Raw genomic sequence first — 27,344 nt, 5'->3', positions numbered from 1 at the left:
ATCCTTGTTTTTACAAGTTCCAGAGGGGTAGCTGTGTTAGTCTGTAATTGGAAAAACTTAAACAACAAATAGTCTCTAAGGTGCTGCAAGACTGACAAAAATTGTTGGTTTTTACAAATAGCCTCTTGGCTGAAGTGATACTACAGGTTTTCTAGTGTTTGGGGGTTTTTTTGTTAACTTAAACAGTTATTTTTTCATACTATAAAGTGACTCATTTTGAGAGAGAAAAGTGCCTATTTTTGATAGAACAGGTTTTACCGAAGGAACTTCATGCCATGTGCCTTTGCTCTGAGGTGGTATTTTGGGGGGGGGGGGGGGAGTTGTGGTTTGGTTTTGGAGGGGGCAGGGAGATGGATATGAAGTTTAGATCACAATTTTAAAGGCAGGTAATATGGCCAGCTGGTGGAAAACATTTGGCCTTCTGAGTTACGGGTTACTGCTTGTAATCTACACCTTGCTAAAGAGATTGCTTCTCCTATGCTGCAACTTTCTTGTAACCTGCCCCTTCTTAGCCAGTTCTCTAATGCTCTACAAATATAGTTGATATTAATCTTGTAGAGGGGACCATGAACAAAAAGATAAATCTCAGAAGAGCATCACCACTAATGGTGATTAGTATATACCCACACTAGTGGCCATAAGCACAACTTGTTCCATGTGCTTAACATTACATAGACACAGTGTTTCCTGACCCCCTGCCATACATTTCAAAAGGGTCTATTCTTGACCTGTTGGGAGCAAAGAGAGGCCATTACAAAAGTTGTCTGTCAGTTCTTTGGCCTGCACATATGTCATCTTCAAAACAAAAGCATAATTAATCTGCCTCTGTCCCATGTAAATGGAAGCAGGCATCCAAGAAGACTTTGCCTCCAGAGGTCTGCTGAATTGGATGACCTTCTATTCTTTACTGAAGTCAACAAATATAGGTTGGCGCTGTTGAGAGTTATGCTTTTGTCTAGAGAGCAATTGTCTACCAAATTTCTGCTGGAGGAGCAAAGACTCTAGGGCCGAGGTCAGCAACCTTTCAGAAGTGGTGTGCCAAGATTTAACTTACTCACTTCTATTTATGGGTCTGTGTGCCACTGACACTTTTTAAAGTCAATAATAGTCAGCAGCTTCATTAATAAAGATGCAAATCTTACCATTTTAGTAACATAGGATTTTAAAAAAACATTGATCAGAGTTTTAGATAACTGCAACACGCCAAAAAATTGTTTTAAAATCTTTTTTTCTTTCTTACCTTAAGCCATTAACACCTATATAAACTTTGTTTGTTTGAAATGTAACTCTGCAAAAGTCCTCCTAGGGCACACATACCCCAGGCAGCCTGCTTTCCTCCCCCACTCCAACTCGGCCAGACAGAGGATCCCAATCTGGATTGCAACAAATGAGTCAGATGCTCCAAATAAACTGTCCCTTGCTTCCACCCCATTGCAGAGATGCCAGCACCCCCTTCCCTTCCTCCCCCTCACCTCCCCCCCATGCACTCAGCCCCGTACCTCCCTTTCCCAGGAGGCTTGAGAGTGCTGAGTTTCTACCTCTCTCCCCCACGCACAAGGGTTTCTGCAAACTCCCCTCTGACTTCCCACTCTGTTATCCACTCCTCCCCATACCTAGCCACTTATTCTCTCCTTATCTTCCTTTTTATTGCCTGTTCTGGGAGCTGCTCCGTTTCAAACATGAGCAGCTCTGTTTAGCACAGATATTCCTCTTCCAGTGATGTCTCTGTTGGTGTCTGGTTCATCCCGGCGCCACAGATTGGAGATTTTTCTAACAGTGGTGGGCCACGCATGCAGGGGGAGAGGAGGCGTGCTGTTTGCACCTTGCAGTTTGTTCCCGCAGCCCGTATGCCCTCAGTTCCTTTGTTACCGCCCTCTGTTGCAGACGGAGCTCGACTTCTCTCCTTCCTTGCAATTCCTAGAATTAGCATTTTACTTAGTTGTTTTCAAGTTCACAGTTGTTATTACTACTACAGGCTCCGGGAGGGGGAGGGGCTGGATCTGCTTCACAAATCGGAGTTAGGTGGCTGGTTACACATGGGACACCGGGGCCCGGTGTGCGCCGTGCTGCTCCCTGCAAGTGTTAACCCCTTTGCTCCCAGGAGCTGCAACCCTAGGCTGGACAGGGGCAGCCCTAGGGACATGGAGCTCAGTGCAGGGTCTTGCCATGCCGCACACACCTCTTTTGCTCCCCCTGCCCCAACAGGAAGCCGGAGTTGGTTCTCCAGCCTGCAGCTATTCAGCAATCCTGAGGCTCGATCCACTATGCAGGAGGAGAGAGGACTTGACACCAGGCTCCCCACGGTGTTTCAAAGTGGCAGTGCTGCAGAGAGCCTGGGGTCAGTGGGGGAGGGGGGGTTCTTGCCTGATCCCAGGCTCCATGTGGCACTTTTGCCTTTGAAGTGTAGCAACGGCTGTTGCTACACTTGAAAGGCTGAGGCGCCCTATCAACTAGTCGAATAGTTGATGCATTTTGCATCAATTATTCGATTAGTCAATTACTCGCAATTTACATCCCTATCTGAAACAACCAAATTGCTTTTTTAAAAGCTTAGTTGGAAGCCCCATTCCATTCAGCATCTCAAAGATTTTACAGGAAACCTTTCCCACAAATGTTTTGGAAGCTGTTGGCCTCACAAGACACAGAGGTTCAAAAAGAAGGTGCAACAAAGTTTGTATTATGCCTGAGAGCATGTTTTAGTTGTTGTAACCCCTTAAGTAGCTGCACATTTATTTCTAGGCAAATGAAAATAGAGCCATCGTCCTGACCCTGGATTCTAACATGGAGCCCAGAAGTTGGTCTAAAGAAGCTTTTTAAAACCTTCTGGGAACATTCTAGCACTTCAGTTAAAGTGACTGCTCACGGCAGACTGCCCCAGCACCTGAGGAAGAAATGTGTGACGGCGGTGGCTCTGGGACCCAGGCATTAGGTTGGGGGAGGTTGGGGAAGTCTGGCTCTGGAGGAGGGGGGAGGCATTGGGTTAGAGCAGGGGGGGGCTCTGGGGAGCAGATGAGGATTGAGTTAGAATGGGGGCATAAGTGCCTGGCTCTGGGGGAGAAGAGGGGGATATTTTGTTAATATTTTGTTTTTATTTATTCCCAAATAATTACAATGTATATGAATTTTATATCATACACATGCCAATTTTTTGAAGTTGCATGAATATTATATGTTTATGCAAAATCTCAAACTTACAAAGTATCTGAAATTTTCACAGAAGCCTGTTCTATTTGATTAACCACATTGTGTACTTTTTATTTCAACAAAATAAGTTATGCATCCTATGAAAAAATTAAAGTACCTTAAATTTATATTTAAATTAAAAATATTTTATATGGGCAAATACAGTAATTTGATGTGTAAAATTGTTATATTAAAACAAGACCTGACAAATTATAAAATATACCCAAAACATAATCTATAATAATAAATAACTATGACTTTCCGATTAGCTTTCAGGGCCACCAAAGAAAATGTACTTCTATCAGTTTTCGTTTGTGCGGCACTCACTAGGCTTCGAGTTTGACATGCCTGTTCTAGAGGAACATATTGAAGGGCAGGGAAGCAATGGTTAACCAGTCAGGCTTGATACTACTTCAGTCAAACAACAAAATCACTGCTCTGTCTTCATTGCCTCTCTAAAGGAGAATAGTCCTTATTTCAAAGCCAGAAGTTCTGAATAACCATTTTCCCAAGCCCCAATTCAGAAATTAGAGCTACTAACCCACAAAATGGATTAAATACCTGCAAACTTTTATTTAGTGAGTATTTGATTCACAATCTCTCAGTGGGGAATCTTCATTTTTAATGTGCCAGTAGCATCTCTAAAAGGGAAACGTTTTCATGACATTTCACTCCTCTGGTATCCAAAACTGCTATTCGTGCTAATAGTTATTTTTGCAAAGCTGAGTGTGAGGCTATTCTTTGAATAGGTAGGAGGGGATGGAGACAATGAATGATTACTTTCCTTTGATATCCACTTAATTAGTTTTAATATACGGCCTTCTTGTGCATGGATCGTGTTAAACCTGTTCTTAACTATGAAGTTTAAATTAAAGTGTTTTCTCATTGCTTGGAACCTGTAGTGTTTGCTTATCTTACTGTCTTAATCTTGATGACAAATCACTTGATTTTTTTCAAAGATATTTTGCAATACAAATAACCATGATGACCACAACTTCTAGAGCAAAGTGTAGTCAGTAAAATTTTTTAGCCTTTTCTAATCAGTGTTCTGTTGTTAAAGGGTTCGATTAAAGAACTGTAATACTACAAAATAGATCTTCCCCCTGATTTCTCACAATTCTGATTATCCATGGTCTCTTAATTTCTACCTTGCTTTCTCATTCTCACCTGGTCTAAAAAGTAGAAAGAACTTTTGTATCAAAAAGGCCACCCTTTGAGTCTTTTTCATTTTTATTTTGGGTGACTTGAAACTTGATTCCATGGCTTAGTAGATACTGCTTTTAAAAAGGTATAATGGACTAAAGGTGTTTATTTTCAGAGTTTTGAAGCAAACCAGAAAATCAGCTATAAAAGTTCTTAAACTTTTCAAAAGTTGTAGAGTACTTGAGTATAGTTCAGTACTGTACTGTTGGGTGAATGTTTTTTTTTATTGTCAAAACATGATGCTTTTTATTAATAGTCTCAAGTGGTCAGCTGGTTCAGGAAGCTCCTATAGTGGCAGGACACTCCCTTTAGCTTAAAGTCTGCTCCATTTTCTTACAGCACCTGAACCCTACCTCACTTCGTAAAATGAAGGCTATGTGTCACAAGCCGGTTAGAACTGGCTGTTGCTATGGTTTTCACAGTGGAAGGAACAGTTAAAGGGTCACATGTCCAGTGAGGGAAATGCCTTTCTCACATGACTCTTTGATGGCTGATTAGCATACAGGAAGTTAGCTCCCTGCTAGCTGTTATGATGCTGTGGTAATTGATGGGGTGACATCACCCCTGCTACACATACATATTGATTATTCTTGTGCTTAGTTGTTTTGAGAATCGAATGGTTAAAGCAGGACCTCGTGAGCTTTCTGTCAATGCACCATTCCCTGATTTGCAATGTTGTCTTGAATTCAATTGCCTTTTTGACAAATCTGGTTTAAGTATCTTTTTTTTTTAAATGTGACTAATCACCTCAGAGTGATTCAGCAGACTTAAGTCTGCCAATAGAATTCTTCCAAACTACTGGTGTTTCTTACTCAAATTTGTGCCATATTTTGTCCCCATGTGGGGGGGAAGGACAGGGGTGGGGATAAGACCTTCTTCAAGAGGATAAAAAGTTAATCTTTTGATACCAGAGTTGGGTGTTGTACAAGTCTGAACTCCATTCAGATGGGTTGAGTTTTCCTAAATTGCATCTATTGGTCTTCACATAGAGGTTTTGCAAAAACTGATTCACCATCACAGTAAACTTTCAGTGACCTAGCTTGCTACTCGGAAGTGTACCTAAGTTGTTTGTTTCACAGCTACAGAAACTGGTAGTCTGATTTACTTTAATATTTTACAAAATTGTGTTTAGTTTTCAAAGTTGTGTGACTTTTGAAAATAGTGTGTGGCTTTTCTGGTGGTTGATAGAGAATGTCAGTTCACAAAACCAGGTTCATAGCCATAGTGACTACCCATCTGCATGGTATCTTGCGGTATGTCTACATTGCATTCCTCTTTCGAGAGAAGAATGCAAATGCAGCAGAGCGAAATTGCAAATGAAGCATGGATTTGAATTTCCTGTGCTTCATTTGCATAATTGCGTCCAGGCCCTATTTTGAAATACCCTATTTTGAAAAAAGAAACGCTGCCTAGATGCAGTTATTTCGAAAGAAAACCCTTCTTTCAAAATTACCCTTACTCCTTATAAAATGAGGCTTAAGGGTAATTTCGAAAGATGGGTTTTCTTTCAAAATAACCGTGGCTAGACAGCATCTCTTTTCAAAATAGGCTATTTTGAAATAGCGCCTGCATATGAACTACAATTATGCAAATGAAGCGCAGGAAATTCAAATCTGCGCTTCATTTGCAATTTCACTCTGCTGCATTTGCATTCCTCTCTGGAAAGAGGAATGCAGTGTAGACATAGTATACTTTGTAGAAGTCTGTTATCATATAAGGTACTTGCATAAGTACCTCTTCACAGCTTTACCTGTTACAAAAACATAATCTATAAAATACCAAGGGGGTAGCATTTGACAAGATTTATTGTATCTTTTTAAAATGTTGGCTTAGATTAGCTACATGGAAAAACTCTACAACTTTTTTGCTGACCAACACAAGGTTGTTATCTAAGTAATGAGATTATTGCCTTAGTTAACAGTTCTTTAAAAATCAATCAGGTGACTTCCCCTTTCCCCACTTCTTAAAAGAATGGCTAAAAAAGTCAAGTGATATTACTTGAGATGATGTACTTTAGACTTCATCTATCCTGAGATCTTTAAAACTTGAGTCTCCTGATGGCAAGCACTCTTTATTTTTCTCTCCCAGTTTTTAGTCAAGGCAACCAATTTAGTATACCTGAGTCAGAGAAAAGCTCAGGCTTTAAAACTTTCACCTGTAACCCTTGGTTATTTTTAAACCCCTTCGGAGTTTAAAGATTGGTTCACTGGCTCACTGTGCCCCCTAGAGGAAACTGAAATTCACTTTCTTCTCCCTTTTTTACCAAGGTGGACAACTGCATCAAATTTAGTATAGTATTGAGTACTGGGCTGCGGCTGAGTTGCCAAAGACTGCTTTTTGTAGCAACCAGCTTTTAGTTTTTCCAAAAAATTGTTTTGAACCAGCATGGTTTTTACTAAGAGTGTGGAGTTTACGTTAATACATGACTTATCAATAGTGGTACAAAAATTATAGCTACAGTAAAGGGTATGTTACAGTTGTGAGGTTGATCTGTCCTTATTTTGAGATTTAGTATCTTACATTTTATTTAGTGATGCACCAGATGTAAGTAAACTTCTGGTAGTACTGCTGACTCCAGAACCTATAACTTAAGGTGATCAGAAACTGCTGCGTTTTAAGTGAATATGGGATTAATTTACAGTTTTATATACTGTGAATTAAGGTAACTTTCACCTTGTAGATTAAAGGTAGTTAACTGCATAACATGTTTGCTTTATTTGGTGTAATTGTTTTAAAAAAATTGCTTTGGGCTCTGTCTCTATTATTTTGTTAACTTTTCAATGCATCATTGCTGACCAAAGTAATTTCATTTACAGTATACTTTATTGAAAAAGCTTTCATTATATTTTTGTAGTTTTTGTTTGGATTTGCAACAGTTTCTTGAAATGTACTCTTCTAAAGTGATTCTACTTCACCCTGCTGCCAGAACATTCTTTATGGGATGAGACTACACTATTGTGTGTTCAGTAAAAGACCACCTATTAAATCTGCTGCCACCCTTGCTGTGAAATGCTATATTAAACCCTAATCCATCACCAGTGGGTTAATATTGCTGATCAGATATATTTCACTGAAGACTCATTTAAAGTTATTAATTTGTTTGGCAAATGGCCTCTGTTGGACATCTCAAGCCAGGAGGCTTTTACAGGTTGTCAGACTGTCCAATCAAAAGCTGCATGATGCAGTGGAAAGAATGGTACTGTAGCCTGCTGTTGGATTATGCAGCATAATGTATCTTGGGCTTTTTTGGCTGGTGTGATTAGGATTCTCATACAAGAACTTTAAGTTATTTAGAGTTCAAAGGTAGTTCTTGGATACCACACATCAAGAACAACTAATAACTCTTCCCATCACTTAAGATTCCAGATACTGTATACTGAAATGAAATTAAGCATAACATCATATCTGCTCCCGGTGAGAGTCTGTCTTTCAGTCATTTTGGTTATAAATGGGACATGCTTATGGGCATTTTAGGCTGCTGTGATATTTAACTTGATAAGTAAACTTGCACCTACTTGTGCTAACAGACTTTTGAGCTGTAAAATCTCTAAATGCAACCCTTTTCTTGTACATGCTGTGTTGCAGTGAATTGTGCAGTGAACCTTTATTCTTGTTTCAGTGGGAATCGGGTAAATACAATAACTCATGTGGGGAAGATCAACCTAGAAACGTTTGTATTAAGGGAGGGGATAAGGAAAGCAACTTGATGAAATGTTGGTCATTGAAAACTCATGTAGACTGAAGAATTTGGGCCTTTTGGCATTCAAAGTAGTACAGTGAGCAAACAGGATAGTTTTGGATAAGCCCTGTGATATAGGCCCCTTCACTTGTAGGTCCTTGGTGTGCTTAGAGTATTGGCTTCCAGTGACTGAATGTCCTTGCCATCTGCCTTATTAATGAATTGGCTGACTCAACACTGTTCCTAATGGGAGTGTAGCCCCGTTGTTCAAATTATCACCATGTTTGACATCACTATCAGCAGCCTTTTTAAAAACCCCATTTTAAAGAAATATTTCCCATTGGGATTCCAGACTGCGTTGAGGACAAAGTTTTGAAGAAACAAAATAGTATCCGCCACTTGGCATGACCTCCCGTACAGCATACAAGTGAGGTTGTGCTGCATGGAAGATGCCGATTAACTCTATAAAGTAGACATCCTCTGCACATTGTGATGTCTTGCATATGGTGCATGCAAGGTCATACCATGCAAGGAAAAATGGCATATGCTGCATGCTAGGGATCCCTGTGAACCCGTGTGCCAATGGTGGTGACATTCACACTTGCGATCACAACCCACAGTTTGGTAACCACTTATTTGAGGCCTGTTCCTACTCTCATTGTGGCTATTTGAGTAAGTATGATTGTCTTTACTAGGCTTACATCTTCAGATGGAAACTGGAATTTGAGGTAAACTCTGGTCTTGTATTGAATACTTAACACTTTCTTCACACTAGAGGCATTCATAGTTAATCTGTCAGTAACAACTGAAAAAAAATATTCTTTGTTATGGGGAGATGTTAAATGCCCTTGCTTTTCCTTGATTTACAGTGATCTGAAGAGAGAAAAGAGAGTCCCCTCACCTGATATTATAGTGTTATCAGACAATGAACCTTCAAGCCCTAGAATGAATGGTTTAACAAAAATAGCATTAAGAGAGACCAACACAGAGGCACTCATGGTGAGTTCACATTTTTTGATACACTCTCGGCTGTGTTCCTTAGAAATATTGAAACAGGCACTATTTACTTTGAGTTACAGTTGAGACTACAGGATGTAAGATTCAACAGCTGCTTTCACCTTTTTTTCCCATATACAACTTCATGCAATTTGATTATCTTGGGGCTGAGACTGCATTAAGGACTGAAGTCAGTCTGTCTATTTGGGCTTCTACTCTTTACGTCCTCTCTTCTCCTGCCCCCATTAAACCTCATACTTTTTCCCACAGGGAAATTTATGAAAACTTGTTTGACTCTCATTCAGTATTTAAAATAGTGCAGCATTGTTATATGCTAGGGATGTCAATGGTTAATCTGTAAGCATCCCCCGATAAGGTGATGCTTATCAGTTACTGTTTAACTGGTGGTCCAGCTGGGCCTGACTGGACCAGTTCCCCCACCTGCGGCGGGCCCCTAGCCCTGCCAGAGCAGCCCACCCTGTTTAAGCAGTTAACCTGTTAACTGACTAAATGGGATTTTACATCCCTAGTATATGCACTAGAAGTAGTAAAACCTTCTTGTTTAAAGCAGTGAGCTGTTAATTTTCGCAGTTTACTAAAGGGTGAATTTTAAAGTCTGTTTTGCTTTGAGCTCTTTCTCAGCACTTAGATTTTATGCATGTACATTCCAGGTGAATTCTGTTAGTCCCACTGACTTACTGTGCTCTAGGTTGTCATTACTTGTACTTTATCTTCTTTTTTCTCCCCATCTCCAAATACCTTAACTGGCCTTACAGAAGAGCAGCCCAGAGGAGCGTGAGAGAATGATTAAACAGCTAAAAGAAGAGTTACGGTTAGAAGAAGCAAAACTTGTTTTATTGAAAAAGTTGCGGCAGAGTCAAATACAGAAAGAGACCACTACTCAGAAGGTATTGATTTCTCCACAGATGTTTTAACAAGTGGTGTTCTTGATTTTTCTAAACATAATTTTGCGGTACCTTGTATAACTCTCAAATCAAAATGTATGGTAACTCTTCAGAATAACTCTTTAACAGAAAAAAAACATTTTCTTCAAACATTAAGTGGAATTCCTTGTTTTTTCAAAGCAGTCCAGTCTGGCAATCCAACAGCCATTAAAACAAAAGCCTTTTTTAAATCCGTTCTTTGTCTGTACAAAATGGGTAGCCTATACAGAGAATGCGCTTAAAGTTTGTTCTAGTTCCAGTGGTATATCTCTCCTCCCCCCCCCCTCCCCCCCCCCCACTCTTTAAATGATAGTTCTCTTATGGAATCTCTGTATTAAGAATACTTACTAAATCTTTTCAAAGGTAGTATAATTTCCATTGACTTTGTATATGCATTTGTAATAGACGAGCGTTGCAGTACAGGCAGTCCCCAAGTTACGCGGATCCGACTTATGTCGGATCCGCACTTACGAACGGGGCTCTCTCTCCCCGGAGCTCGCAGGCAGCGGGACTGCCCAGAGCGCAGCGGTCCCGCCACCTCGACCTCCGGGGTGTGAGAAACTGCTCCAGGTGCCCCTGGTCTGCTCGAGTGCTGCTGGGTTGGTCCTGCAGGGACCTACCTGGCAGCCCAGCTTTTCTGTCCCAGGCTCGAGATTCAGCCGCTGTTGAAACTGATCAGTGGCTGATTCCAGGAAGCTGGGGACAGAGCAATTCTGCCTCCAGCTTCCTGTAGTCAGCCCCTGGTCAGTTTCAGCAGCAGCGGCTGAATCTGGAGCCAGTTCCGACTTGCATACAAATTCAACTTAGGGACTATAGGTTTGTTCTTATCTTGTACGTAACATGGGGACTGCCTGTATATCCCTTCTTAAAATGATATATAATAGTTTATCAGACTTTGCTATCACATATATTGCTCTTCCAAAGTGCATCATGTCCTCTTCAGCTTCACATTTTTCGTTTTCGTGCTGTAAAACTGTCCATCATTAATCAGGGTTTTTTTATACTGTTTAGTTTGAAGATAGTTTGACACTTTAAAGCACTATTTAAACAGCTAAGAACCACAAACAAGGAGAACTAGTAGCAAAGTGCTGTATCCCTTACACTGCTTTAGATGTTACTGATAAATCCATGCAAGAGAGACTCAAAATTCTGAACTCTAGTCATGGCAGATAAATTGTTGAAAGTCATTTCCTGTTTAATTTTACTTTTGTGTGTGTGACATTATGGATCCTAACAGTTTTTGTGCATACTTGTATTAAAAGCATTTCAGTTCACATTGAAGGATGGGTAAGGAGAAATGTTTTATTTCCCTGACTTTTTTTTGTGATCTTTTTCTTTTGGAATCCTTTATTTTTAAACAAGGATTTTTATTTACTGAAACCAGATTAATGTATTGGGTACATGGGTTACACAATCTGCTAGTGAACACTGATTAAGTGAACTTTGGCTATTGAATAGTCTAAGCAGAATGAAACACCACATTTTAGAAAGCTTTCTTAATATCACAATTTAGTTTTTGGATAACAGTCCTTAACATTTAATGAAATTTTTCCATGCATTGGGGACTGAGTTAGGTTAGATATTGAGACCTACTTAGTTTTTAAATGACTCATTTTAAAATGCATTGTAAACTTCTAAAATGTTGCTTGATATAATTGCTTGTAAAGCCTTTACAAAGGCATAGCATTTATATACCAGTAAGAATGAGTGAATCTCTTATCCCTACTTGAATATCATTTTATGCCAGTTAGACTTTGTGTTACAAGGAGGTAAATATTTTTATTTTCCTTTAATTGCTGCAATTCGGCTTTCTGGTTTATCTCTTGCAGCCTCCTGGTTCCTCTGGGAGTGCTGTGGCCACCCCTCCCCCATTGGTGCGGGGCACACAGAATGTTCCTGCTGGCAAGCCATCCCTTCAGGTTAGCGTGGGGGCCTCCTATGTTTCTGAGTTAGGGGCATGCAGGGGGGCTGAAAATGCACAGTACTAGGAGGGATCATCTTCAGTATAAATCTGGTAAAGTTGCTCCATGTATTGCTGGGTGGAGAAGCAGTAATATGCTCATGGCATCTCGCCCACTTCTCATCTCCACAAACACTTCCAGCAAAGTTGTACGGAGGCAGATAATGAATTTTTAAGCTTTCAAGGAATGAACAGTTTTTGCGCAAAAACTGATCCTGTAAGTTTTTTTCAATCGGATTGAATGTCTACAATCTAGTTGTCACAAAAACAGTGTGGTTCCAAGTGGAATTTTTTGTATTGATTAAACCACTGCTAACTCCTATGAACCCAGTTGCAATAAGCTTTTAAGACCGGTAGTGGGGGAGAATGAAGGCAGATAACCCTGTAAGATTATCTTCCAGTGTCTGATTTTTCAGTCAGATTCTAAATGCACTTTCCTGACTGATACATAAGAGGTACTGATGAAAGAGCCTTTGACCAAAGAAAACACACTGCTTAATTTTGCTCTGAAACTATCCTGCTGTCATAAGCAAACTTTTTTGGGGGGGCTCTAGAATAAAATGAGCAACTCAGCGATGGACAGATTCTTTATCTCTGCTGCATACAGATACAGCTGCCCTCACTACAGACAGCACTATAGGGGGAACATGCACCACAAGTAACAAAGACAGTAAAACATTTTTCTATAGTCCTGCACTCTAGTAGTTAGAGCAGAGAACATGGAGTCAGGACTTATGAGTTCTGTTACTGTTCTGTCTGTCTTACTGTAAAACCTTTGGGCAACTTACCCTCACTGTCTGTTTACTTACAAAAAATATTTGTAAAGCACTTCTGAAATTCTTGAATGAAAAGCACAATGTAAGTGAACATTAGCTTCTCCTATGCTCTTCAAAGTATGAAGCTTTATTATTTAGGATATATACTGAAAGGGGATGCTTCCCTGTGTTTTTGAGAACCTTAACTCATGAACAGTGGCCAGTTTTTGGCTTTACTCAGTGAACAGATTCCCAGATGAACCGTGCTGCATTTCATGTAGTAAAAAGAAATTATCCACTGTAGAATACCCTATTATAACTGAAATCTTTCAGGTTTCTTTTTTCCCCTCACTGAAACAGCTTTGAGTAATGACACACTGTGCCTTCAAACACAGTCTAAAGTTTGAGATTCACCTCTGTGCAATAGAATTTTCTCCTTACCATACAAAGAACAGCTCAGCAGATAGATTAAGGAAAATAAAGATAGGGAGGATGTAGAAAGAAAAGAAAAATCTATTCAGGTATTTACAAGTTAGGCGTGGCAGTGCAATTTTGGAAAATTACATAGGCATACAAACAGTCAAATACCACTGTGAGGACCTAAATATAAGCATCTATATAGATAAGCATGTTCTGTTTTCTAAAAATAAGTTGAAAAGTAAATGCTCCTCTATTTTTGTAGACCTCTTCTACACGTATACCAGGCACTGTTATTCCCCCTCCATTGGTCCGTGGAGGGCAACAGTCCTCTTCAAAACTGGGATCTCAGCAGAATACGCAGATAGTAATGCCACCTCTTGTCCGAGGAGCACAGGTAAGAGTTTGTGTGGTGATAGGTGTTCCTCACCACACCAGGTGTGATCTTTCCGTTCCCCTCATGGCCTAGGGGATTGTCTCACTGAATCTCTCCACTTTTACACTCCAACTTCAAGGCTCTGAATCATGATCACCATTCCCCTTACCCAAGAGGGTTGGATGAAGTTCTCGGAGGTCCCCCTACTTAATAGACTGTACACATTACTTCTCAGTAATGTAATGGCCTTCCAGATATTTGTGATGAGGACTCCCTGGGTCTTGTGGTGATAGAGTACACTACATGGGCTAGCTTTACCCAGCAGAACAATGTGGAAGACTTAATCCTATTGTGGTTTTGGTTCTTAATCGTTTTTCTCCTTGCTTTTTCCTGTTATCCGTTTCTCCTCTGTATGTTTTCATCTCTCTCTCAATGCCTTCATTATCAAATTGACTAATGGACAGATAGAATGAGGTAGCAACCTAGGGAACTGAAAATACTGTGAAGGTGTCTTATTCTTACGTCTATTTGTCTTCTGTGAGATGAAAGCAGCAGATGCAGCAAAGGAACAAAGTGAGGAGGGGAGAAAATTAACTCCGGTGGATCTTACTGCGTTTACTGTGACCTTTGTGTGATGCAGGGAAATATTTATCTAGCTCGGTGGAGATTTATTTTGCAATCATGGGGTTACTTTTCTCTCTTATTTTAAAAATAAAAATCTGTGCCTGCTGGGTGGCTAATTTAAAAAAAAAAAAAAAAAAAAAGAAGGTATGGCTCACGGGATTTAATTTCCTTTAGGTTCTGATTAATATGCAGAAAACTTGTTCACTCTCAACTAGACTAGCTTCACTAATAGCCTTAACCCTAAATATACTATTAAGAGTTATACATTTTGAAAGGAACTGTTGACTTCAAAACTTAAGCCAAAAATCTAATAATTTTGGCCTTGTTAAAGACAGTGGTCTCAAGTTCAGCACCTTCTGTTCTAATGTTGACTTCTATATTGCTTCTCTTGGAATGCATTAGCAGTCAGAATGAAGCTGCAAGTTTCAATAATGATGTTAATGTTGCTGCTTTTTGTTTTGTTCCCTGATTTGCATCATTTCCGCCACTATTTCATCCTACTCCACCTCCCATCACCTGTTCTCCACCTTCTCTAACTCTCTCCATCCCATCCTTCATGGAACCACTGCATCAGCCCATCTCTGTCTCTCCCCAGCAAATCCACAACATCCGACAGCACTCCAGCACGGGGCCACCTCCACTGCTCCTGGCACCACGAGCATCCATCCCCAGTATACAGATTCAGGGACAGAGAATTATACAACAGGGTCTAATCCGCGTTGCCAATGTTCCCAATACCAGCCTGCTTGTCAATATACCACAGGTGAGATGCAAAAGATTCATGATGCTATTCACTTCTCTCTCTTAGAACTAAATACAATTATTTATTGTCCAGTTACTGCATCTCATTACTATTATGTAAGGTCATGCATTATGACAAAACAAGATTTGAAAGGAATATAAATGTTGTGGACAAATTTAAGGCCTCAACTACTATACTGAATGTATTCAGTTTGGAAAATCCACGTCCTCCTCCCTCCCTTCCCTCCCCCCTCCCGTTTTTAGTTTCTCTCCTCTCCTTCCTCCTACTTCCTTCTCTCTAAGGCAGCATTTTCTTGCCTAAATAAAATAACCACTATTTAAGCAGAATCTAAAATGGGCAATGCATTTCTGGTAGTGAACTGTAACTCTGTCCCCAGAGTGGTATTCAGTTCCTCACTAATACTAGCACACCAAAAATGTGATAAGGATGAAGAAAAGCATGTTGGCTTATGATTCATAATACATTCAGGGAAAAGTCAGCATTTATCAAATAAAAAGGACAAAATATTTAGGGGAAGTACTGTAAATGCTCTTTTCAAGCTTCTAAGAATGCATTACAAAAATGGTGAAAGAGCAAAAGATAAGTACTTTTTCCAGAGTTCTTGATAGAGGGACTAGATGACTGGTAATTGGATGCCTTGTATTGCACTGCTAGGTAACCCATTCATATGGGGGACACAAGTCGTACCCTGATGTCTATTCTGTGGGCTGTGTGAATTTAGTTTTTGGTGAGAGGTGGCTCAGTTCTGTCCAAATAGACAAGTGTACACATCACAAAAGCTTCACAATTGATACCAGTTCGCCTCCTTGCTCCTTATCTCAGAGAGGACAAGATGAGAAGGGGCCATAGGGAATAAATATCAAGGCAGTTGTATTCTTATCAGTAAGCATGCTTGTATTTTCTTTAAGGCCTCACCTACTTCAATAAAAGGTACAACAGTGACATCTCAGGCTAATGCTACTACAACCAGTGTTGCTTCTATAGTGAACTCCAATGACTCGCCAGCCAGCCGGCAAGCTGCTGCCAAACTTGCACTGCGCAAGCAGCTAGAGAAGACGCTATTGGAGATCCCACCTCCTAAGCCACCTGCACCAGAGATGAATTTCCTGCCAAGTGCGGCCAACAATGAATTTATTTACCTTGTTGGTTTGGAGGAAGTAGTGCAAAACTTGCTAGAAACTCAAGGTAAGCTTGTACCATAGATGCCTGAGGCTTATTTGAGGGCTTTAAAATATGCTAGAAGAAACAGTTGTTTCAAGTATATATACTGACTTCTGATAAACTCTGCTTGTGTTTTACCTTACTTTGAAACCTCATTAATACAAGTGCATTAATATCACTCTATCCCTGTCTGTTTTAGAAGTAGCATGAGTTAGCATTGAGAGCGTGCAACTTAATCTTAATCTGGCAATTGATACCCAGGGGTTTTCTCCAGCTGCCGTAACCTCTTCCTTAAGGTCTTCATCTAATGGAAATAATACTTGCCTTCCTCAAATAGGTGGTATTCTGGCAAAGCAACTTCAAGTGTGAAGTACAGCAGAAGTACATTTATTTCTTTAATAGTTTTGGTTTCTGCAGTGGAGGATGCCTTCTTAACCTCAGGCAAAAGAAGAGGTGATGGCTCTTCCTTGTTACCTCCTAAGAAGAGTTTGAGTAGCAATGCCTTTTAATCAGGGCTGTCTCAGAAGAAATATGTTGGGTTTTCCCACAGTAGCTAGGTAAGCCAAGAACAAAAATGTAACATTGGCTTCAGTAATCTCTCTCTGGTTTTCAGATGTGAGTTATCTAACTCTGGGATTTCTAAAAGCCCATTTTTGTCCTGCATTATTGGTTGCTGGATACTGATTGCAAGAACTTCTCTGGAAAGCTTCTTTGCTTTTCCTTATTTTCAGTTCTCTTTGGCCCACTACCCCAATAAGATTCTCCAGTGAGGACCACTTTCCAAACAATACCATGGTATGGCCATTACCTGGAAATCTCAGCTAGTTTCTATCCCAACCTGTTTCTAAAAGCAGAGAGGATTTGCATTTCTAAATATAACCAAATTTTTGTGTAATTGAAGAGCTTTAATTTGCTTGCTGGCTACGAAGTAACCTAGATCTGATAATTTTGTTTTGCCATGGAGCTTCTAAGTATGAGGGCAGTAATTAAGATTTGGGTAGACAATAAAGATTTCTACCCAGGTAACCTCAGACGTTATAATCTTGAAGACCCATAGATCTGCCTTTTTTTGCTTCTTTGGAAGGTGGTTTTTATTCAACCATCTGTTCAGTTTCGCATTGGGTCATGGACATTGAGGCTTTTAGGCAGTCCCCACATAGTTAAGTAAAAACAAACTCCATGTTCCATTCAGTGGTGGTAATAGTGGATATCTTCCCCTCCACTCCTTCCCCCATGCTACCTCACCCGTTTGTTGTAAATTTGACTGGAGGCGACCATCTCTTAAAATGAACAGTCAATGGAAAGTGAACCGGTCTTTGGCCTCTGTGTGCGCCAATAAGAATGCAATTTATGATGATTGATTTTTTTTTTTGAAGACTTGTGCCTACAGATTGAACCTCTCTGGTCCAGCAACATCCATGGTCTGGCATAGTTGTAGTTAGTTGGATGTCCACTTTGCCGCAGTCCACTTTCTCATTGTCAAGTTTCCCGCAGTCCCATGAAGTTTGTTTACAGTCCTGGCTCTCAGTGTTCTGTGCTGTTACTTAACATTTAGGGGTAAATTAGAGCTTTCTAAGAGCCCAGTAAGCAGGAGTGGTAGGAAAGGAGGAAGGAGACAAAATGAGGAAAATATACTGTACAGATAATGATTTAGAAACCAGAAGCATAATGACATAGCTGCCAGTCAATAGTACAGATTCCACCTCCCAAAACCAGGACTCTCTTGTCTGGCAACATCCGTGGTACAGGAGGACCATGGCTGTTCCTGAACAAGAGAGCCCCGGGGCACAGTGAGGCTGGTGGTAGTGGGGCCAGAGCTTCAGCAGCCCAGCAGCGGTAGCGGGGCCATAAGCAGTGGGACAGAGGCAGCCTGGCAACCCAGCAAGGGCTGGGGCAACCCGTGCATAGGTCCGGCAGTGGGGCTGTGCTGCAGCAGCCTGGTCGGGGCTGCGTGCTAGCCTGGCACAGGGGACAGAGCCACAGCATCTTGGCTGGCGATAAGACCGAGCTGCAGCAGCCCACCAGGGGAAAGCCAGTTGAGGCTACAGCAATGGAGCTGGGGCCATGACCAGCCGTCAGTCTCAGAAAAGATATATTGGCATTGGAAAGGGTTAAAAAATGGGCAACAAAAATGATGAGGGGATTGCAACAGGTGCCATATGAAGAGAGATTAAAAAGACGGGGACTCTTTTTAGCTAGGAAAGGGAACTAAGGGGAGATATGATAGAGGTCTATAAAATCATGGCTGGTGTGGAGAACTCAATAAGTTATTTATTCCTTCCCATAACACAAGAACTAGGGTTCTCCAAATGAAGTTAATAGGTAGGAGGTTTAAAACAAAAGGAAGTACAGTCAACCTCTTGAACTCCTCCAGAGGAGGTTGTGAAGACCAGGACTTTAAGAGGGTTCAGAAAAGAGCTAGATAAATTCATGGGGATTGGGTCCATTAATGGACATTAGCCAGTATGGGTAGGAATAGTGTCCTTAGCCTCTGTCAGAGGCTGGGAATGGGCAACATGGGAGGGATCACGTGATGATTCCCTGTTCTGTTCACTTCTTCTGGGGCATCTGGCACTGGCCACTGTAGACAGGCAGGACACTGGGCTGGATGGACCTTTGGTCTGACCCAGTCTGGCCGTTTTTATGCCCAGATTGGAGCAGGGCAGCTCAGGCAGGGCTGTATGCCACCGTGGCAGCAGGGCTGTGGGCTGCTGTGCCGACACAAGAGCTGGGGGGCAGCAGCTCTGGGGCAGCCATGTCACCCCACTAGCAGCAGAGCTGAAGAAGATGGCAGCCAGGAGGGAGGCAGACTGAGGGAGCTCGTGGCAGAGGGACCTTCCCTGGTCCAGCTAATTCCCTCATCCAGGACTGCCCAGGTCCCAAGGGTGCCAGACCAGAAGGGTCCAACCTGTGCTACTTCTAGATGTCTGGATACAAGGGTGAGGGGAGACTTATACTCCAGTATTTTTTGCAAAACCCTCCAATCTAATTTTTGTGAGGAGAGGGTTTTATTTAACTCCATGGCTCTGGGCTGGTGTGGCTCGCCATGTATCATTCAGGTAGCCTGCTTTGGTAAGTCATCTTTTCTTGCCAAGATTGACTTGCTTGATGCACAGATCCAAACTGGTTAAAATTAAGAGGAGTAAATTAACCCGTGTGGGGATACAATGGGAGAAGGAAGCAGACACATGTTTAGAGCAGGTGTTCTCAAACTTCATTGCACTGTGACCCCCTTTCGACTACAAAAATTCCGACAAGACCCAAGAGAAGGGACTGAAGCTAGAACCCGCCTGAGCCCTGCTACTTGGAGGTGGGGGAAGGAGGAAGCCCAGAGACTTCACCCCAAGCCAGTGGGCCTGAAACCTGAGCCCCACCACCGAGGGTTGGGGCTCTTGGGCAGTGGGGTTGAGGCTTTTGCCCTAGGCCCCAGCAAGTCTGTCAGCCCTAGCTACCCCATTTAAAAAGTAGTCTTGAGCCACTGACCTAGAGCGATGGGAGATTGAGAGCAAAGGTGTAAGCTATTCTTAGAACCTGCATTGGTGACCTCTTCTAATTGTATTCCACAGGTAAAGTTTCAGTTGCAGCCTTATCTCAGGAGCCCTATATGTGTGCTCAGTGCAAGACTGACTTCACTTGCCGCTGGAGGGAAGAGAAGAATGGAACCATTATGTGTGAAACCTGCATGACATCGAATCAGAAAAAGGCCCTTAAGGCTGAGCACACTAATCGGCTGAAGGCTGCCTTTGTGAAAGCATTGCAGCAAGAGCAGGAGATCGAGCAGCGGATATTGCAACAGACTGTCTCTCCTGTACAGACCAAGTCAGAACCGATAGTCCACTCACTCAAGCAGGTAGGAGCCCTTAAATACTTAATTAGCCACTGAAGATAAGCAAGCAAGGTTTCTGCGGCTCTACATGCCCACTGTGCTGTCTTCAGTGTTCCTGCCATACATTTCAAAAGACCATGCACCTGTCTTGCACCACACACGGGTGTGAAAGCTGATAACATCAGAGCTTATGTCTTCTGGTATTTCGAATTAAGTTTTTGGCCCTGTTAATAATCCAGTGCCCTATGATAAGGGAATCCGAAGGTTGAGACGTGAGCTCTGCTGCTAGAGTAATCGAGACTGAACATTTAATTCTGCAAATGCATCAGGGGTAGGGGAGCACTTGCATTGTTTCAAAAACCTTCTCTGGCAGATTAAGGAGAAGCAAGGAAGGAGAGAAGGTTTTTGTCTACCACTGGTGTGTAGCTGGAGCTGGCTTTCCTTAAGCCAAGCCATGGTGCTGTCCAGGCAGCGGGAAGCTGACGCTCACGTTGTTTTCCCTTGCTCCACACAAAAGGGGAAGTTCCAGCTGCTGGGGGGAGAGGCTGCCCTCAGCTTTCGATTTACAGATCTGCACTAGACCTGCTAAATCAAATGCTAGAAGATCAACCTCTAGAGTGTCAACCTTGCACTAAGTATAGATGTACCTCCAGAGACTCCTTGTAGTAGCTCTCACATAGCATGTCTCCCTAACAATGGGCAGGTCAGTGACAGAGGTCATAGAGCCATTTCTGTAATGCTTGGAAGAGCTCCATTTTAAATATACACTGCAATGTTAAAGAACTCCTGGTTGTTTAGGCAGGAGGTTGGGTAGCCATGGGGAACTTAAATGCTAATTTTAGTTCAAAATTTTCAATGTCAAAGACTGCTCTGATGATGATGATGATGTAGGTCAGGCTTGCAGCCTGTGATGCTTGTGTGGGTGGAAGTTGACACAGTATTTACCTCAACTTTTTCTAGGCAGCGTGACTGCCTCATTTTGGGCTCGTCTAGACTGCGCCGAAGTTCTGAAAGGATATGCAAATTCTGTGGGAATTTGCATATCTTCTTCCGATCTCGCTTTTGAAAGTGAAAGTAGTCAGGACGCGGGGTTTTTTTCCTGCAATCCCCCTTTTTCGAAAAGCCGTGTCAACCTCATTTTTTGAGGAAAAGTGGCTTTTTTCCGAAAAAGGGGGAGGGTTGCCGAAAAACCTGCATTCCGACTACTTTCTGCTGAGATCAGAAGAAGATATGCAAATTCCCACAATTTGCATATCCTCTTTCGGAACTTCAGCATAGTCTAGACATAGCCTTTATGTTCACATCACTTTTAAAAGATGAAAATAAGCTGTGGTGTTAGCGCAGAGAAAAGCTGGCTTTTATTTGGATATGGCACGAAGTTTGTGGCCAGGATCAGGTGTGGTAGGAAGAGGAAAGGAAGAAGAAAAATCCCGGAAAGGACTGTCTTGGTTATTGTACTGAACATTTTGTGAGACACAGATTTGCATTCCTGGGCCCTTCTAATTACCTCTTCTTTTCACTAGACTTCTAGCCAGCTGTCTCGAGGTGCCGCAGGAACCCCCCGAGGCGTCTTGCATGCATTTAGTCAGTCACCCAAGTTGCAGAATGCATCGTCTGCAGCAGCACTTGGTAGTAGGCCAGGTAAGCATGCTGAGAGACCTGTCAGCAAGGGCAATTCTACTACCTGGAAGAAGACCCCCATCAATACAGGTAGACTTTTTCTTTCATGTGTTCTTCTCTTAGTAGTTGCTAGTTGCACTTTGTGGCCAACAGCCTTGATCCTTTGTTGCTCTTTGGTGTCCTCCCGCATCAAGGACTGTTGCTCCAGGGCCTCACACTTGGTACAGCTGTTGACACCTGTCCGAAGTGGCGGTAAAGCTCTACTCTGAGAGCTGGTTGTGTTTTACCAGTAGATGTAAATGATTGTACAAGGTGCAGGGCAATGAAGGTCAGGCCCTGTGTGTGTAGTTGATACTGTCCTGTTAATAACCATCACTTATAAATTATCTGTCACCACTGAAATTGGAGGGGATAATAAATCTGTTGCTGATGGAAAGGCTACAACACATACCTTACAGTGTGCTTCACAGAATATCCAACGATCCCTTTCACCTTCTAGGTTAAAAGGTTAGAGGTCTGGTCTCTTCCTTTAAGCAATATTTGGAATCCCTAGGAAAGAGATGCTGCTGCTGCTAGCTCTTCTTGAGGCTTTGTTTTTTCTGCCCAATACTGAAATCTTTTTATACCATTTAATTTGGAGTTGAAGTAGAATTGGATTGTGGTCAACTCCAGGCAGCGTGACAGCAAGACTTTTAAACCATCTGGGATGTTTTGTTAACATTTGTGCAGATGATTGTGGAGGTGTCTTCTTTTGCAAGACTTACCTGCTCTGGGTGCTGGCAGTTTGTGCTCATAATTTGAGAGTATCCCTCCTCCTAATATCTGGGTGCTCTTTACAGAGTCGTCTGTTTCCCGCTGTTCCTGTGTCCTGTCAAAGCACACTGTGACACTTGCTTCTTTCTCTTTTTCTGTTTTGTCAGGCGGGGCTCTAGCTTTTGTCAACCCTAGTATAACTGTGCACAAGACTTCAGCAGTAGACCGTCAACGTGAATATCTCCTGGATATGATTCCCCCACGATCCATCCCTCAGTCTGCAACATGGAAATAATGCAGTGGAATGCCCTAGAGGAAGACTTACCTGTTTCTGCCAGTCTTTTTTTTTTTTTTATACCACAATAGAGTGGAATCTGCTTTAAACCCTGCTTGACTTGCCCGAGCTTTGTAGGAAGCAAGAAGACTGCTCCTCGTCCCATTTGAGTGCTGTTGTCCTTGCTATGGGAAAATGACACCAAGAGGGTGGAACAGACTCAGGCTCATTTGGTTATCGAATTCTTGTGATTGGCTGATGGTGAAGGCTGTCAGGAAGGGGGAGAAATTCTTACTATTTTTTTGGCTTTGTGCATTTAGGTGTTTGGGGATTGTTGGGTGGTGATCCTTTGTTTTGTTTTTGTTTTTTCTGTCACCAGCACAAAAGGAAGACTGGAAGGACTTTGGTTTATTTACGTTATGAGCTAGCTAGTCACCAAGCATACAGTGTTCACTGGCAATCAAGGATGCACTTCTTTGTAAGAAAAGTGAAATACAAACCCAGTGATTGCAGATGCATTTAGCAGGTGGAATTCATGTTTGCTTCTCCTCTTCCCCCTACCCCAGAAAGGCAATCTACAATTTGTAATAATGAGATCATGAAGATACAGAAGCGCAAGCTCAAATTCCAGTTGGGCATGATTTGTAATGGACTGGTTGTTGTCCAAACAGGCCCAGCAGCTGGGAAGGCATTGTAGGCCTTTCTCGCTTGCATTGGATTCTGTGGTGGACACTTGATGGCCTAGACCCTAAAGTACTGAACAATCAACAGTCTCTCTAATCCAGCACAGAGCAACGGGCCCTTGCAAAAAAGTTCCCAGAGACTTTTAATGAAGTGAAACTTTTTTTGTTCTTTTGAGAAGTTGTAAGCAAACACCTAGGAGCTCCAGAAGTGTGTGTAATAAGGAAGGGTTGGGGGAGGAACAGAAGGGTGAAAGGCAGGCATCAGACAATACGTTCTTTCCTCTGTTATCCTAGTCGATGCTGTAATGGTGTGATGGATGTACAAGTGCACATTGGACATGCTTCAGGCAGTACTGCATAAACCTCATCCCTAGACTTGCACTCTTCCATGCTCTCCTCCATCAAGTTCAGTTTTGGTAGAGCTTTAGGTAACCCTGCTTTAAGGACAGGTTTCTGTGTGGCTTTAATATATTTTGGGGCTACACAGATACATTTAGCATCATCAGGTTTTGGGGGTTTTTAACTTTATATTGGTTGTAAGTGGCAGAAATACATACCTTACTACTTGCATTGCATATTGGTACTAGAACTAGTGCTGATATGAATTCTTTTCAAAATTATAAATATATATATATATATAAATAAATAAATAAATAGCGGAAGAAGGGGTTACTATCCAGTTTCTACATTGAATCTGGTATTTGTTTTCTTAGCAGGTTCAGTTAGATCCTTAATTTAAAACAGTTACTGTGTAGGGCGTCCCTCTTCAGATCCACTTATCACATTATGATAAGCTTATTTTAACCCCTCTTCTGTTGTGTGAATATCAATATTTAGATGCATTTTTTAAAATAGCCAGTAGTATAGATGATCTAGTTTTGCAAAATGGTATTTTCTTTTGCTGTATAAAGCCCTAGAATTTCAGTTTGACTTTTTGTTTTGAATGTATTAAGAACTAGATGGGGATGAGAGAGGTCTTTTTTGTTTTGTTTTGTTTTTCATTCCAAGGTGTGGGAGGGGGTTTGTGTTTTATTAGGGTGGGGGTGGAGAGAGTGCATATTATTTTGCACAGTATGAAAGTATTTCAGTTCCTTGAATTTTTTTGTTTCTGACAAAGACCTGTCTTACACACTCACAAATACAGTTGTCTGTTTCTACTTAATGACCTGGGCCAAAGTGCGTTTCTGAATTTTAATATCACTTCTCAAGTTAGTCTTGTCCGCAAATGGCTTTTTGGAAACCTAGGGTATGAACAACTAAAGTCAAAAAGCCTGTGCCCTTTGTAATGTGGGTCAGCTATAGTTTTCAGCCAGTGCTGTAGAAGGAGGAAGGAAGAAGCAATAAGGTTGCTTATTGAAAGCAATGTCAAAACTATTTTAGAAAGTGCCAATATTAGTATAGCAGCATTTAAAATTTGAATGTCAGTAGAAAGGATAATGGGAATTATTTTGAAGGCGAGAAGATGAATTGAAAATCACAACTTGTACATGTTGCATCTTGCAGACTTTTACCTGCTCTGTCAAATTGTATCAGCATAAGTTTGGACTTTCTCTTTCCAAAAAATAAATAAAATAAATAAATAAATAAACAGGCCAGATTTTTTTAGGGACAGAGTGTAAAAAGTTTGATCAAAAACTCAGCATGGTTCTTAAAATGGTTTTGACCTTGTTTTTAATCTATTGTTCTCGGGATGTGCAGGTAATCTGAAGATATTTATTGCATATGCTGTTTCTGAAAAGTTTGGCTAAAAATGCAGCAAGAAAAGAGTCAAGTGGTGTACATGGATGGATGCCAGATGGCTACTCAGTCTGTATGTTGTATTCGGTTGACTGTGCACTCTACCTGGCCAGTTAAAACTATCTTTACAAAAGATATTTAGATTTGGAACAAATCTTTCCAGATAATTTCCATTTCTCCTCCTTACCTGCCCTTTCCCCTTCTAGCCTCTTCCTATCGTATACATAAGTCTATTGTTAAACCTATAGCATTGTGACTTAACCTTTTTAAGTTGCTTGATTGTGAAAGACGAACGTTTTAGGCAAAGAACAAACTCTTCGGTTTATTTTTACTACTGTCGTGTTTGGAATTCCTGCCAACAGAAGGGCTATTAGTTTCTCATAGAGCTGCCCAGTGCAGTGCAGGTTGCTGACTCATTCATACAGGCCTGGAAAGAGGTAATCCCCCTCCCCATCCTCTAGGTGAGGCATGATTGTTCTTAAAGCTCCCTCTCCAAGCAAGAGACAATATACAATTTGACAATATCCCATGCAAATTGATCTCCTATAGGTGGTACATACTGCATTTCACCCGGTATTCCATTCACCCAACCCTGCATTGCTTTGCTACAGATTGCCGCATGAGCTGGTTTGACATTGCTCACACGCTGCTTGCTTCCCCCCTCTCCTGGGGAGAGGGTTAGAGCAGCGTTGGTTCTTGCAAGCCATATAACTTTTTTCTTTAAGACGTTGCAACGATGAGATTTTATAATACAGTAATAATGAAAATGACTAACTATTGTACTTAGATTTTAGCAACTTGTGAAATAAACCCCTGACTTTCATTTGAACCAGTGTTGAAATTTGGGAGCTGTGTGGTTTTTTAATTTTATTTTTTTATAACCTAATTTATTATTGTTTGATTTTGGGCGTGGAATAGGTTACTGTTCTCTGTCCAGAAACGTGAAAAGTGGCCTGGTTGAACCTTTTATTTTTATAGCGTAGAAGATTTTGACAGCTTTCCAGACAAAATGTAAAGTTTGACTTGCTAACTTTTTTTGTGTATTAGGGATTCCTGTAAGTGGCATTCCAGCTGTAATACTGAGGAAGATTCTTTTTGGTTAATCTTAAATTCTGGGTAGCATTGTTTTGTTTTCTGTAGATATTTTGATCATTGTTTTAGGAACCATTCAGTTACCTCTGAATTATCAAATTAGTTACCAAATTTCACTTACTTAAAAAAAAAAAAAAAAAAAAAAAAGGATTTACCAAAGTACAGCTAAAAAAAAATGAAAACGGGGGCCTCATATTTCAGAGCACAGTAGAAGGGAGACAGCTTGTACAGTGGTCTCATCAGAAACCGTATTTGGCTCATGTCACTTTCTCCTTTTGTAAGGAGGGGACACAGTTGTCATTTTTTTTTTTTTAGAAAATATATAAATATATATATCTATATATAATGCAAAAAGACCTCAAGGAACCGCATTAGTGTTTGTCTGCTTAAGGCAGAGTTATGCTGTATATTGCATTTAGCGAAATAACTTGCATTGTGCTTTTTTTAAAAAAAAATTTATAATCATTAACAAAGAAACTGTAACAGAGTAACGTTACGCAAGCGCAGGGTATGTTTTTTGTCACTAGTATTTATTGTGACTCTAAATCTTTGATAATAAAACAGAAATTTAAAAAAAGTTCCCACTAAAGCCTGATAGTCAATTTCAATGGAAGAACCTGAAATCAATAACTGTATATTGTATTGTGAGGGATTTTTAGTATTTGAATGACAATAAACAAATGGACAAACTGCTTTCTGCTTTTCTCTTCTTTTTTAAGCTTGGTCTTCAATTTGTGCTTTGTAAATTCTTGAGACAGGTTTTTCCAAGGGAAGTGTTTACACATGACTGATCAAAGTCCATAGGAGTTGTGTGTGCCTTTTGAGAGCAGACTTTGGGCTTAAATGTTTTGGAACGGTCTTGTTCATGATGCTACCTCATGCCAGTCCTCCCAGTGCATAGCACTCTTATTTGAAGTTTATAAAAATGTTTGTAGGGCTTGCTCGCATTTTTTTAACTATGTGTAGAAAATGAGGCTGGCTTTCAAAATCTTGAAGTGCACAATTGCTAAGGGTGTGCCTTGGAAGATGGTTGTTAGGAAAGACTTCTGTATTTGAGCTGGGTGTTTTATTTTTTTTTTCCTATACCCAAAAATATTACTACTGAAATGGGGAGGGAGAAAAATCCACACAGATTTCATAACAGGAAACTCAAAGCACATGTAGAAATGCAAGTTATCGAAGTTAAACACCTCTCTAGTCCACTCTGTGAATCACTGTTTTGGGTGTCTATACTACTTTTCCCTGCCTTCTCCATGCCTTGCCTGCTGAATCTTGATGAAACCAAACTGTGTGCTAAA

The 27,344-nt window shown here is 41.1% G+C and overlaps 1 protein-coding gene across 20 annotated transcripts in view; it reads left to right on the top strand.

Annotated features, from left to right (window-relative positions):
- The window catches only part of GATAD2A (GATA zinc finger domain containing 2A), a 120,874-nt gene extending 94,135 nt beyond the window's left edge, over positions 1-26,739 (top strand). For 11 of the 20 annotated variants that reach the window (XM_075902814.1, XM_075902809.1, XM_075902815.1 and 8 more), the window contains 9 exons: positions 8,935-9,065; positions 9,830-9,969; positions 11,835-11,924; positions 13,403-13,534; positions 14,712-14,900; positions 15,809-16,085; positions 19,628-19,911; positions 21,411-21,597; positions 22,428-26,739. In XM_075902814.1, the coding sequence (XP_075758929.1) occupies positions 8,935-9,065; positions 9,830-9,969; positions 11,835-11,924; positions 13,403-13,534; positions 14,712-14,900; positions 15,809-16,085; positions 19,628-19,911; positions 21,411-21,597; positions 22,428-22,555 (1,558 nt within the window). In that variant the 3' untranslated portion in view covers positions 22,556-26,739. The remainder of the gene's footprint in view (positions 1-8,934; positions 9,066-9,829; positions 9,970-11,834; positions 11,925-13,402; positions 13,535-14,711; positions 14,901-15,808; positions 16,086-19,627; positions 19,912-21,410; positions 21,598-22,427) is intronic. The other 9 variants (XM_075902819.1, XM_075902804.1, XM_075902805.1 and 6 more) reach the window with 8 other exon arrangements.
- Positions 26,740-27,344: the final 605 nt, after the last annotated feature.

Source organism: Pelodiscus sinensis, chromosome 19 (genome assembly GCF_049634645.1).
Source record: "Pelodiscus sinensis isolate JC-2024 chromosome 19, ASM4963464v1, whole genome shotgun sequence".
NCBI lineage: Eukaryota > Metazoa > Chordata > Testudines > Trionychidae > Pelodiscus > Pelodiscus sinensis.
The sequence above is the reverse complement of the archived record's forward strand: the minus strand, read 5'-3'. Positions and strand labels throughout refer to the sequence as shown.